Source organism: Oryctolagus cuniculus, chromosome 2 (assembly GCF_964237555.1).
Source record: "Oryctolagus cuniculus chromosome 2, mOryCun1.1, whole genome shotgun sequence".
NCBI classification, from domain to species: domain Eukaryota; kingdom Metazoa; phylum Chordata; class Mammalia; order Lagomorpha; family Leporidae; genus Oryctolagus; species Oryctolagus cuniculus.
Genome location: NC_091433.1, coordinates 79,413,055 through 79,427,060, shown reverse-complemented (window position 1 = coordinate 79,427,060; position 14,006 = coordinate 79,413,055). Strand labels below are relative to the sequence as shown.

At 45.4% G+C, this 14,006-nt stretch overlaps 1 protein-coding gene across 2 annotated transcripts in view; it reads right to left on the bottom strand.

Moving 5' to 3' along the window:
• Positions 1-9,327: 9,327 nt before the first annotated feature.
• The window catches only part of TNKS (tankyrase), a 213,598-nt gene continuing 208,919 nt past the window's right edge, over positions 9,328-14,006 (bottom strand). For both annotated transcript variants that reach the window (XM_008274070.4, XM_051832511.2), the window contains one exon: positions 9,328-11,511. In XM_008274070.4, the coding sequence (XP_008272292.3) occupies positions 11,425-11,511 (87 nt within the window). In that variant the 3' untranslated portion in view covers positions 9,328-11,424. The remainder of the gene's footprint in view (positions 11,512-14,006) is intronic.

The following is a 14,006-nucleotide window of genomic DNA, read 5'->3' as shown; positions in this document are numbered from 1 at the left end:
AGAGAGAGAGAGAGAGAGAGAATGAATCTTCCATCCACTGGTTCACTCCGCAAATGGCTGCAATGGCTGGAGCCAGGCCAATTGGAAGCCAAGAGCCAGGAGCTTCCTCTGGGTCTCCCAGGTGGGTGCAGGGGCCCAGGCACTTGGGCTATCCTCTGCTGTTTTCCCAAGTGCATTAGTAGGGAGCTGGATTGGAAGTGGAGCGCCCATATAGAATGCCGGCAGTCCAGGTTGAGGCTTACCATTCTACATCACAGCGCCAGCCCTGTTTCTTTTCTTTTTTAAAAATTTCCCCCTTGATGGTGCCTTTTGAACCCTAATGTGCTAAAAGTTAACTTTTGAAGTAGACCCATGTGTCTTTTATCTGTAGTTGCTTGTCCTTTAGGCGTTGTATCAAAGACAACAACTTCTGGGCCCACAGCTTTTATGCTTGTTTTCTTTAGAGTTTTGTCGTTTTAGCTCTGTCCTCCACTGCCAGTTCCGTGCTTTGGTATAGGGGTCGGCCGCTGGGCTTCCCTCTGGGAGCAGGGGTGGTTTTCTGGCCTCTGCTCCTGTTTGGTGGCCTCAGGGTCCCTTGGGAATCGGAGGTGGCTGGCTCCTTGCTCCTCCTCAGGAGGCTGTGCGGGCCGCCTGCACAGCCTCACTGCTCTGGCCAAGGGCTGGCAGGAGTTGAGCTCCATCTGCTCATCTTGGCTTCTCTATGGGGTGGGTGGAAGAGCCGTGGCTGGGATGTGGGGTGCACTCCCGGCTACCTGGAGCCACGGGGCTGGGCGCTGAGGACTGGCCTGGTCCCACTGCCACCGCCGGCAGCAAACACGGAGGCACCAGAAATAGCCTGGGCTTGCAGTCCCCAATTCTGATGACTTCATTGAAAGAAATCATGGAAATCGGTTAAGCACTTGAAGTTGGTCTGAATCCTTTTCTCCCACGATCGCTGGGACAGTGTCCCAGTAACTCCCTGTGGAAGCTGCCACTGCATCAGGGTCATTTCCCACGTGACACAGGTCTTTATCACAGCTGTGCTTTTGGAAGGCTTTGGTCGTGGGTGGGTGGGTGGGTGGGGTTAGCCCAGGGGGAAGACCTGAGATATAGATGGACGAGTGATGTGATGCACGGAATATTTCTACAGGACAGCTTAGTAGCTGTCTGCGGAAGGTTGGAAGATAGAAGAACGAGCGGGAAGAACTAACGATGGTTACTGTGGAGCTGGCACTGTGGTGTAGCAGGTAAAGCCACTGCCTGCAGTGCCGGCATCCCATATGGGCGCCAGTTCAAGTCCCGGCTGCTCTACTTCCGATCCAGCTCTCTGCTGTGGCCTGGGAAAGCAGAAGATGGCCCAAGTCCTTGGGCCCCTGTACCTGTGTGGGAGACAGGAGGAAGCTTCTGGTTCCTGGCTTCTGATTGGTGCAGCTCCAGCTGTTGTGGCCAATTGTGGAGCGAGCCAGCGGATGGAAGACCTCTCTCTCCTTGCCTCTTCTTCTTTCTCTGTGTAACTCTTTCAAATAAATAAATATTTTTTTTAAAAAGGTGGTTATTGGAAGACTTATAGGATGGGAGTGCTACGTCTAAGTTCAAATGGAAGTCAGGATTTGGATTCTGTCTGCGCTGCCTCCCTCTGGTTATGAGGCCTTCGACAGACTCTTCACCAATCAAAGAATACAGCTGGGGGCTGGCACCGTGGTTCAATAGGTTAATCCTCCACCTGTGGCACCAGCATCCCATATGGGCTCCGGTTCTAGTCCTGGTTGCTCCTCTTCCCATCCAGCTCTCTGCTATGGCCTGGGAAAGCAGTAGAAGATGGCCCAAGTCCTTGGGCTCCTGCACCAGGGTGGGAGACCAGGAAGAAGCCCCTGGCTCCTGGCTTTGAATTGGCATAGCTCTGACCGTTGCGGCCATTTGGGGGTGAACCAACATTTCTGTCTCTCCCTTTCACTGTCTTTAACACTGACAGAGAGAGGAGAGAGAGAGAGAGAGAGAGAGAGAGAGAGAGAAAATAGAATACAGCTGGGTCAGATGAACGCTAAGGCTTATTCTAGCTCTAAGACATTATGAGATGCCATCCTCATCCCATAGCATGAGGCCAGCTTGGGATATTTTAAGATGCAGCCACACTCCCTGTGTTTTATCCTCTGAAACATACATTTTCTCTGAAGGGAAGAGGAGCCAACTTTTAGATGGAAAAATAAAGACCATTTACAACACAAGTCAGCTCATGTTATTCTCACAGCAACTCTCAAATAGTACTTAACAGTAGTAATGGCACATTTTTTTTAAAAGATTGATTTATTAATTTGAGAGGCAGAGATATGGGGTGGGGTTGAGAGGAGAATCTTCCATCCTCTGGTTCACTCCCCAAATGACCTGCAAGGGCCACAGCTGGGCCAGTCCAAGGCCAGGAGCCAGGAGCTTCTTCTGGGTCTCCCACATGAGTGCAGGGGCCCAAGCACTTGGGCCGTCCTCCGCTGCTTTCCCAGGCACATTAGCAGGGAGCTGGATCGGAAGTGGAGCAGCCGGGACACGTACGGGATGTTGGTGCCACAGGCAGTGGCTTTACCTGCTATGCCCAAGTGCCTGCTCCGGTACATTCGTTTCTGAAGATGAGGCAGCTCAGGCACAGGGGAGCTAAGTGACTTCTCACAGCCCTAGGGCTCATCAGTGGCAGAGCCGGAGGCTTTAATCCTACACAGTCTTTCAGTAAACTAGCTGCCTGAACAGGCCCCGAGGTCACGTCAAAACTTCGCGGAAAAAGCAAGTCATGGGCGGCTCACTAGGCTAATCCTCCGCCTGAGGCGCCGGCACCCCGGGTTCTAGTCCTGGTCGTGGTGCTGGTTCTGTCCCGGTCGCTCCTCTTCCAGGCCAGCTCTCTGCTGTAGCCCAGGAAGGCAGTGGAGGATGGCCCAAGTGCTTGGGCCCTGCACCCCATGGGAGACCAGGAGGAAGCACCTGGCTCCTGCCTTCGGATTGGCGCAGTGCGCTGGACACAGCGGCCACTGGAGGGTGAACCAACGGAAAAAAGGAAGAGCTTTCTCTCTCTCTTTCTCTCTCACTGTCCATTCTGCCTATAAAAAAAAAAAAAGGCATGTCATGCAAAACTCAGGCATGGATTTCTAAAACCTTTTTGCACCACAATAAGCCTCATCTTTTAGTTCTATTCCTTTCCACAAACTTGATGAACCTTCATACCTAGACACCTAAATGTCTCATTGTTCTTATTCCATTTTCTCCTAGGACAATAAAAACATGATTTGTGTCACCTGATGCATGTCCCAAACACTCCGTGAATGGCTCTCGGGCAGACAGTACTTCCAGCTGGCAGACAGAACAACAGAGATATGCAGCCCTCTTGAACTTCCTTGGCAACTTAGTGGATTATGGCAGGCACTGCTTTCCTGTGAACTTGAACTTGAGCCTCTGCATGAAAAGTGAACTCTCATAGCTACCTTGTGCTGTATGCTTGGTATTCATATGCCACTGATTTGTCAGCAGGATTATGAATAAAGACAAACTTGATTTACAAATCAGTAGTTGAACAGCAAGAGTATGTTGAGTCATTACAAAAACTGATGTCATCTACATATTGTCTTCCTCACACAAAGCTGTTTTATTAGCACTGTAAGGCTGGTGGAAACTGGTTAAAATGAAGATTCACACAAGACTCGGCTTCCATTTCTGCATTTTCTATTTTCAAGTCTTCGGAGCAGATGCTAACCAGGAAACTTGGCACTTTGGTCCCAACTCAACGGGAGCAGATGACTTCTCTTTTTATTATCTCCAATATAATATCAAGTGCTCCTTCAGATTGGAAGCCAATTACATGGTCTCGTGATTATTAAATAATGAGGAAAAGAGAACAGAGCCAAATAATGAAGGTTTACAAGTGCCAAAAAATGGAGCACGCTGTCTCTATTCTGAGATACTGGGTCAGAACAACCAGAGCACCAGTATAGACAACTGAATTCATAAGCAGTTCTTCCAAGTTTGCTGCCCAAGAAACACTCATGCTTTCCTATTAGTTATAGGACTTAGTTTTTTCTTTTTCTTTTTATAATTTTTACTTATTTGAAATATAGAGTTACAGAGAGAGGTAGAGACAGAGAGAGAGGTCTTCCATCCGCTGGTTCACTCCCCAATTGCTGCAACGGCCAGAGCTGCGCCAATCTGTAGCCAGGAGCCAGGAGCTTCTTCTGGGTCTCCCATGCAGGTACAGATCTTCTACTGCTTTCCCAGGCCACAGCAGAGAGCTGGATGGGAAGACGAGCAGTGGGAATTCAAATCAGAGCCCATATGGAATGCTGGCGCCCCAGGCCAGGGTGTCAACCTGCTGTGCCACAGTGCTGGCCCCAGGATTTAGTTTTCTAGCAAGTAATTTTCTTTAGAAGACAATTGCAATCTATCTGGCAAATGACTTGCAGCCCTCTTCCACTGTCCACCACTGGGTTCCAGTTCTGAAAGTAGGCCTTGGGGCCGTGTTGTGGCGTGGTGAGTGAGGCTGCTGTCTGCAGCACTGGCATCCCATATGGGCGCCGGTTCGAATCCTGGCTGCTCCACTTCCAGCCCAGCTCCCTGCTGATGTGCCTGGGAAAGCAACAGAAGATGGCCCAGGTTCTTGGGCCCCTGCACCCACGTGGGAGACCCAGATGAAGCTCCCGGTCCCTGACATTCCACCTGGCCCAGCCCTAGCAGTTGCCGCTGTTTGGGGAGTGAACCAGCAGATTAAAGATCTCCGTTTCTTACTTTCAATCTCAAACAAACAAACAAAAAAAAAAAACAGAACAGAACAGGCCCTTAGATTACTTATTCTGCCAGGCGGTGGAAATTCTAAGTTGCTATTTCCTAATGCACTTGATTTCCCTGCACAATTCAGGTCAATTCTATTTTCTAACACAACAATAACCAAAGGGGGCACTTGAATCTAGTGGCATTTAGAATCAGATGCCCTAAGACACTGATGATCCACAAAGCTTGTAGGAGAGTCAACTCTGGGTTTTCATTCCTGCTTAAGCTCGAAATTCCATTTTCTTCTGAGGGATTGGTGCACAGCAACTGATACCCACTCCTACCGTGAAAAGTACTCTTGAGCTATACATTATTGCACACCTTGGAGTTCCAGTTGCTTCATCGGTAAAATGAGGATTAAAGCATGAGTTGTGCAGGTGGCTGGGGTCAGTAATCACGACGGGTACACAGCGCCTGACTCGTTAAACAGCGCAGGGACAAGCACTCTTGTGTGCAGGGTTGCCAGAGTAGCCAGCCAGTCGCCGGTACTAGGTGACTACAGGACTGACGTCTCCTTGTGACTCTGACCATCCCTTTGGAAGAGAAGTTACAGGTACAGTCTAGCTTTGAACTTGCCATCTAACGGGTCACCTGGCCAGGAGAAAGGAAGGGGAGGCGATGGAAAACTGCCCTCAGCCCTCCATGGTGGGTCCTGTGTGAGGTCTTTAGTAGCTGCCATGGTATGTGGAAGGCATTCTTTGTGCTTCCTCTCACACAGGACGAGGTATGAGAGTGGGACTCCCAGCCATCAGGCTGTGCCGGGCCTCCTGTGGCCCCGGGAACTGTGTGAGGCCCGACTCCAAAGCTAGGTCTCTTTGTTTAGGGATCTTTCTAGAAGAAACCTGAGTTCTTCCTGGCACTGCCACTCCTCAGGAACTGCCATGCAAGCTAAGAGGGGAAGACAGTGCCCTCCAAGTCCAGATCTCACCAGGAGACAGGGAGGGAGGCTGTTAGTGTGCCCTTGACAGTTTTAGGTCAGCTGTGTTAAGGCTGCTCAGGCTGAAATGAACAAACAGGGCAACAGGAAAGCATTCAGGTGCTAAATGCTACTCACACACAGTGTACTTTAAAAACAGTTTTTATTGAATATTAATCAATTACAAGTACTGTAAGTTAGACGTTAAGCCGAAGCACAATCACAGGTTAAATATAATCACAAAGATGTCGTCCACAGAAACCCGCCGTGGAGGCAGGTCAGGTTCCCTGGCGCCCTCTCTTGGAAATACGCAGAGGGCAGAGGGAAGGAAAGGTCTTCCATTCCGGTGAAGGATCATGAAGACTACAAGCGTTACATGCTGGAAGGCATTTTCTGTGCCCGAAGTGGGAAGGTTGCCAGATTCACAAAAACGAAACAAAGCAAAGCAAAAATTCAGGACACTCAGTTAAATCTGAATTTCTGATAGCTTTTTTTAAATTGTTAAGTATATGCCAAATATTGCGTGACACATATGTGAACTAAAAAACTGTTTATCTGAAATTCAAATTTAACTGTGCATCATGTATTTCATCTGACAATCCTACAAACAGACAAATGCAAGAAAGGAAGAGGAGGGGTTGGAATCCCCTGCCACTGGTGGGTCATACAGAGACTAAAAAATAACACAGCAACAGTGAACCAAAGAATTACTACATCGGTTACTACACAGACCAACATCACAGTGAGAAAATACAGTAACTACTCCCAGTGCTGTTGCCAGGAAACATTCTACGTTTCCTCAAAGCTGGTTTTGTAAATGTTTTGAGAAACCTTGTTGATAAAAGTACCTTTTTAGTTTTGTAGTTATCAAAGACAAGTATTACTACCACAAACATGAGCTTAAAACAACAGGAGCAGAAGCAGGGTATTATATGCACATGAAGAGTTTAAATGTTTTGTGTAGTGAATACCATGGTTATAGGGTCAAGGTCACCTTCTAGGGCTAGGCTGTTAGCCTTACAGATTTCAGTTCCTTTCTAACTCAAGCTGTCTGTCGTGCTTCAGCTTTTCATCCTGAACTCTGGGAGGGGCGTGGGGGTGTGGAGGTGTGCGAGGTACAACCCACGGCCGGGGGCTGACTGGCTTTCTCTGCAAGGGCTCTGAGGTAACGAAGGGCTTTCAGGGCTGCCTACAGAAATGGGGAGACAGGTAAGAAATAACAAAACCATCGGACTTCTGGAGCATGAGCGGAATCTCGGAAAGGATGGGTGATGGGGGTGGGTGTGGAGCTGTGACGTGTAAAGCAGAAAGGAGAAGGGGAAGGAGTTTTTTTTGATGTCTGTCAAAATGCAATTACCTCTACAGTGCGGATACTACTTCAAAGGAGGCAGGACTCTAGCAAGTGTACAAAACTGGTCAACGTCGTAACCACATTTGGTCTTACAGAGTATATAAAATCTTCAGCTTCCTACAGGTTTTTCCTTTAATATCACCATAGCTTATAGCTTAAAACGATTGAAACACAGCTTGCACACCACTCAAACTCTACCTGGTATCACAGCTGTCATCCTATTCCCATTCACAACTACATGGGCTTTGAAATCTTTTGAGCATTTCTCCAAACCAGAGCCAGTAGCTGAGGAATTTCAAATACGGAGAAAGCAGAACGGATGGGTCATATCCATCCTGCTGTTTAGAGGGGAGTATTATCTATGAACCACATCCTCACTGAACAAGCTGACCAGGTATGGGACACACGGAGATATGCCTGACACACGGACACCCTTCAAACACAAAGAAATGCATTTACAAGGTCTCACTTACTAGAATAGAAAAGTTTAAAAAGTTTCTGCCACAGTTAAGGCTTTCTTAAGAAGAAAAATGTAATTGTCCATTGATTGCAGAATGCGTAAGTTGTCTGAACAAGCCTGATGTTGGGGGTGGTAATTTTTGGATGTGTTTACTTTTCATATACTAGATGGGTCCCACCACAGCTTGAATACTACTTACAGTTCTTTTCATTTCTCTGTCATTGATTGGACATCATATACATTTAACTTTAGTCAACTTGAGTCTTTAAATGAATTTCTGACACATGAAGCCCTATCTTCATGTCAGGTTTGGGTATTTGCTAAATGACTAGCCTGTGGCTCTATGCGAGATAATTAACCCAACAGAACACACAGTCGGAAGGCTACAGATCACATATATCATACACATTGCATCTGGACACTCTGGGGAAAGAGTCTTAGAAACACACACCACTTTCCGTGTGCAAGGCCATCGGCAGGCATCCAGAGAGCATCATGTTTATAAAGGGAGAGGAAACAATGTCCAATAACCTTCCGCGCAATTGGGAGATGCACTGAAACAGAAAAACCTGGAGAATATACTGCATTCTGATGCCATTTTTCCAGTGTAAGCCAACATTTTTTTTTTTTTGTATAGTGGCTATAATAACAGAATGTTCATCTGTATTACTTTATTTGTTTGCCATATTCAGGTATATTTCAATGCACCTTGCTATTTTGAGAGCCAAAGGGAAATTATTTTCACCACTGATATCAAGCTTCAAGGAGTACAAGGATGCTATGTCATGAAACATCCTAATATCTTTATTCTATTTATATTGCCCAAAAAGCTAGAAATTCCAAACTCCAAGAAGGTAAATAGGAATCCTGGTTGCACTGCTATAATTTTGCACAGAATTACAACTCTGGGTTCCATGCCATTATTTGTTCACAAGGTGGCACCATCTTCTGGGCAGACAATATGTGAGGCCCACTACTCATTTCTGATTGAGATATGAAAATGGAGAGGTACCTCCTGTAAGCACTAGATGAAGAGAAGAAATGAAGAAAATGAATGGGGTCATGGATAACTGCTGTAGTGAATTTTATTTTCAGGCTAGCAATCCGGGGGAGATGGATGGAGGCCTAGTTGAAAGAAAGCGCCTAGTCCAGAGCACTTAACTGATGCCCTGTCAAGTATCCCGCTGGACATACCAGTGACCTGGAACCATCAGGTCTAGAGAAGCCCTCCGCTATTGGAACTCTGAAGAGCACGTGGTGACGTTTGAATTCTGACTTTCACACAGTCTGAGAAACACAGGGGCCATTTCAGGGCAGAGGGGGGTGGGGAGGACTACAGTGCAAGCCCCTGACTTCCTAGCATTTCCATATAGTGCATATGCAAGAAATTAAGCAGATTTCCACTTAATTCAATGCCATGTTTTCAATATGCCATAAGGTCTTAACATCACTGCTGATGGAAATCCCAAATGTACTCAACTTACGCTAACTTCTGAGTATATTCATGATGACCTTTGGATTTCAAGTTCTGAAAAAAATGTTACTTGCTCCTGTGATACACCCATTAGCCCACTCCCTTTAGCAATGAATAATGTACGCACATCCTTTCAAGAACTACCACATACGTGTATCATCACAAGACAAGAAGCACTGCACATGTCTTCCTCACGGAGTACCCCTTACTTGGCACACAGAACGTCTGACACATGACAGCGGCAGTTTGACGACTGAACCACAGTTTGACTTCTCAAGTGTAAGGCTCAAGTTTAAAACTGACACATCCATTAATCTAGTTAGTAGAATGGAAACGACACACAACCACAGTTGGGTGGTGGTTTACCATTTTAATGAAGTCATAAAGCTTCCATATCTATACCATATAAACACTTTCACTTAACTAAAAATCACGGCTGTGCTGACCGTTTTAAAACTATATCTAAGGGAGGGGGGCAGGAAATACACACCTGGGAACTACTGAAAACCACACAGATGGTAACTTCTTTGACCCTTTGTTACACACAGCCAAAAGGGAACAGAGGAAAGAAAGTTCTCTTACTGAATGGGGAAGTTTGAAGCTCCACTGGACTTCTAGTGTTACCAAGCACAGAGCCACGATGCGAACACCCAGCTCGGGCCACTGGCCTTCAGCAGAACCGGAAACTGATGCTCCTTCTGCACTGAAATTCTGAGGACCCACGCGAGATGGCGCTATAGAATTCAAGCTAGCGTGGCTGTCCAGTCCTAGCACTGGACTCTAGCCAAAAAAGAAAGCAAGATGTGTATTTTTAAGAGCCTGTTGCTAAACATTTTGCATGTAAGCATTTTATTTCACCTCAGGTAATTTAAATCAGCCTACATTTAAAAAGTCCTCCAAATTAGCTTCCAAGGCTTTACACTGAAATGGCAAGTTCGCCTCATGCTGCTCTCTGACTTTTCCAGCATGTTTGTGTTCCTTTTTCCTCAAAGCTGAGCAGCCACGCAGCCTGTCGAGTAGCGTGGAATCGATGCACTGGGTTTGCTACTTAGCTCAGGTGGCGAGGGAAGTGTGAGCACTGCAGCCCGCGGTTCTGAGCGGATGCGCCCTGGGCCAGTGCTGACTGCAGCACGCAGCGAGCTCCTGCCACACCGGGCCTGGGGCTCTCCACCACCTCCATCACAAAACACACACAACTGAAAAGCTTTGGTTTCTGTTTTTGATGATCTTGCCTAAATATTAAGAAATCTGAAAAGTTTGAAGCTCAAAAATTTAGTACAGGGATGTTTATAAACTATCTGTAGCATACCACTCAAAATGAACCCCAAATCTGGATTAAACAAAAACATTCTTGCACTGTGTGTATCTATCGAAGCTAAAGAAAACAATAGGATAATCATTTTGTGACTTTACTGAGGCACAATTCCTCTGACTTTGGAAATAAGGCAGCTAATTTTGGGGCGGCAACTCTAGTGGCACAGATTAAGTGAGGGGAAGAACTGACTCTTTGGGGAGCCCCCTCAAGGCTTTCGGCTGTGATGCTGTAAATCCCATGTTCCACCCGCGGCTTGCCACGGCTCCTCCCTTGCAGCCTGCCTAGTCTTCACCTGGGGACCGGCTGGCGCAGTGGCCTTGCTCCAACATTTCTCTGGCCGACTCTGCTGGCCTCTCCAGCACTTCCTGCACACCTGTGCATGGAGCGAGTGATGCGTCTCAGGCTCTGACTTCTCTCAACCTGGGGCTCCTGAACTGGGGGGGCTGTCTCTGCCCTTCCCGTGCAAGATGGGCCAATTTACAGAAGCAAACGCAAACTGTCGCTTTTCCTTTTCATTTCAATTTATGTGAATAAGCACAGACCCTAAAATCAAACCAGTGAAAGTAAAAAAAGAGAGTGGAAACTGAATCTCGCTAGGCCAGAAGCGTGGGTTGCATTGCTCATGACTTTAGTCAGTGTGACTTTGTGCAAAATGTCCTCAAGAAGGTTCTGGCTCATTTTCAATGTAACAAAACAAAACAAAACACAAAGCCCCAATGATGCACATTTCAAAACAATTATGTGTATGTCTGTTATATACATGTGTGATGCATAACAAAGCAAATGTAGTGTGTAACAGTGAACATGTGGAATAGTATTGGTTTTCTTGTTTTGCATTTCCAAGTCTAGATCCAAGCGATTTTGTTTTAGAATTGGATAACTGCGATGAAAATGAGCCTGAGATATGTGAAAAGGCCGCCCCTGTAAACATTCCCTCAAAGGGAACAGTAGCAGTCGAGTATGTATCAGTTACTCATACTAGGTCATCACTATAGCAATGCTTTATAAAAGACAAACAGCTTATTTCTAGGCTGTCGGGGATTGACGGAATATTCATTTGTTGTTGTTGCAAACAATCCACTGTACTCCAGTCCCAGGTTCACTCCAAACTGGCCTTTCCCAGGGGCGTTCACTAGGTCTTCTGCTCCGCGGCAGTTGCGGTCTGGGAAGGCGCCTCGGGCTTCATGATCTGATACGTGATGAGATACTCGGGGTACGCCTGCAGAGGACACGAAGAAAGCAGTTCACCTTCCGGGAGGCACACCCTGCCAGCTTCACTTCCCTCGGCAGCCTCAGAGGCTGCTGGTCCTAGGCACACTATCCACAGAGCCCCCGCAGCAAGGCAGAACCAGTCTACGAACAGGTGCCTGAACAATTAGCAGATCCAAACGCGCGGATCTGTACAGAAACATGCACACATCCTACACTCTAGAATGCCAGTTCTACTCTGAATACCATAAACATTCACACTCTAGCCTTGTCTTTACAGCCTCACGCTACAAGACCAAGGCATGAAGCAGTGCTAAGATCTTCCTTCTTCTTCTTCACCTTATACACCACAGGACTGTCACACAGCACATGCTCAATGACAGTTGCTAAATCAAAGAGTAATTCTGCTGCACTGAGATCAGATTAGTCACAGAAAATGAAGTAAATGCACTGAGCTAGAAAGAGGAAAGGTAGGACATGCTGAGTCAGCAATAACCTACCGGCAGCAGTTGGGAGGTACTTTTTAAAAACTGACTAAACACAAGTATTGTTTATATGAAAATAGCACCTCTCACACTAGTCTCTTTCTCTGTCTCTGCTGTCTGGCAGTCAATAAAACAGGCTCAGTGTCTGGAATGAGCACTTGACGGGAGCATGAAAAAGGCTAACCACAGGAAGTTGTCATAAACCTTAGCAGAAATCACCACGAAGACAACTGGAAGGAGGGGACAAGCACCTCCTCAGTCTGAAAACTCCACAGGGAATTCTTCCACAAAATACACACGGTTATAAAGGAAGATTCAGTACTCAGGCTGAAAATACTACTTGTTTGGTGAGCAAAGTGTATGGGAGCCCAAAAATAATGTGTTGAGTGATGATCTACAAATGACTTGCATGCAGACATTTAGTATGATAATAAAAGGAAAGGAATTAAAAGAGTATGGAAAAACTGGATTAACACTTCAAATGTAGAAATAACCAGTCACTGAATTATTTCTCTTTAACCACTGAGATCTTAGGAGGCAGAAACTGCTACACATCTGAGCCTTGGCATTTCCATGAGGAATAAATAAAGGGTCTTATATTGGGCATAGTAAAAATCCAGTACATGTTAGTTATTACTATAAATGTTTTACCAGAGGCTTGACCCTCCTTGGAGGTCTCAACAAGGATTTTAAAAACAAAACAAAAACCATGCATGTGCTGTAAGAAGTTATACTTGCTTATGTACATGGAAGGAATCATTATTGTTTGTAATATTCTTATCAAAAATTCTAATTTGTTTCTAAAAATTACAGTGCTGTCCATCTTTAGTATATGTAATTGTAATAACCAAAGCTGACAATCATTTTTGATTTTCCTATTTGAAGCCTCAATAACTAAATGGTTTGTAGCTTTATTTTATGATTTGTATACTGTTTAATTTTTTCTTAAAGATAGATTTATTAATTTGAAAGGCAGAGTTACAGAGAGGCAGAGGCAGAGAGAGAGGTCTTCCATTTGCTGGTTCACTCCCCAAATGGCTGCAACGGCTGGAGCTGGGCCGATCCAAAGCCAGGAGCCTGGAGCTTCTTCCAGGTCTCCCACCCCCTTCTCTGTTGCTCTGCCTCTCAAATAAATCTTAAAAAAAAAACCAAACAAACAAACAAACAAAAAAAACAAATATCCTTTGCCACTTAGCAGCTGATATGGAAATTATTTTTAAAAAAGATTTCATATCTTTTGTATTAAAATAAACATTTTTAAATTCCATTTCCCAGAAACTTTTGAAGTATCCTTGTATCAGAAATCATGTGTTAATTTTAAAGACATCCAATTTCAGTCCATCCCTACTAGGTTTCACATTTTCCTGTTCCATATTTGTACATCCCCTCTACAGTGGGAAGTGTAGTCAGTCCTTGGATCAATACATCAACACATTCATTCATTTGATCAACTCTATAATGCACCTAGAAGAGTTTCATTGTTTTGCTGAACTACCACAATCAACACACTTACTAAAAAGATTTCTTGGCAATTCTGCTGGCTTCACACCCTACCCTGCCCAAGATTGATAGCACAGTGTAAAACACCATTTTTATAGATCACATGTTATGTATATTACATGTTGGTTTTTGTTTTTTTTTTTTTCTCTTCTCCTTCAGCATAGTAGTGGTATTTATTTGAAATTCAGTTAAGTTCAGATAAACTGATTTTTGTTTTCGGACAAGTTGGTAGACACTTAGCAGCACTGTGTTAAGACAGAATTGAAAAACACTGGAGAAGTTTTCTGGGTATCCATTTCCCTGAGTGTGTGTGTGTGTGTGTGTGTATTGTTTTCAATTCTACTTTGCACCTCAAGAGTTGGTAGAATTAAACATCCTAGAGCTTTGTGACTCAGAAAGCTACACAGTTCTATGTAGGCATCACGGTCAAAATGACAGAGATTCCACTCCTGTGACAAGCCTGTGCAAGCAGGTCCATTCAATGGCAGCTCCTTAGCTCCTCACTGCCAGGCTGGGGAAC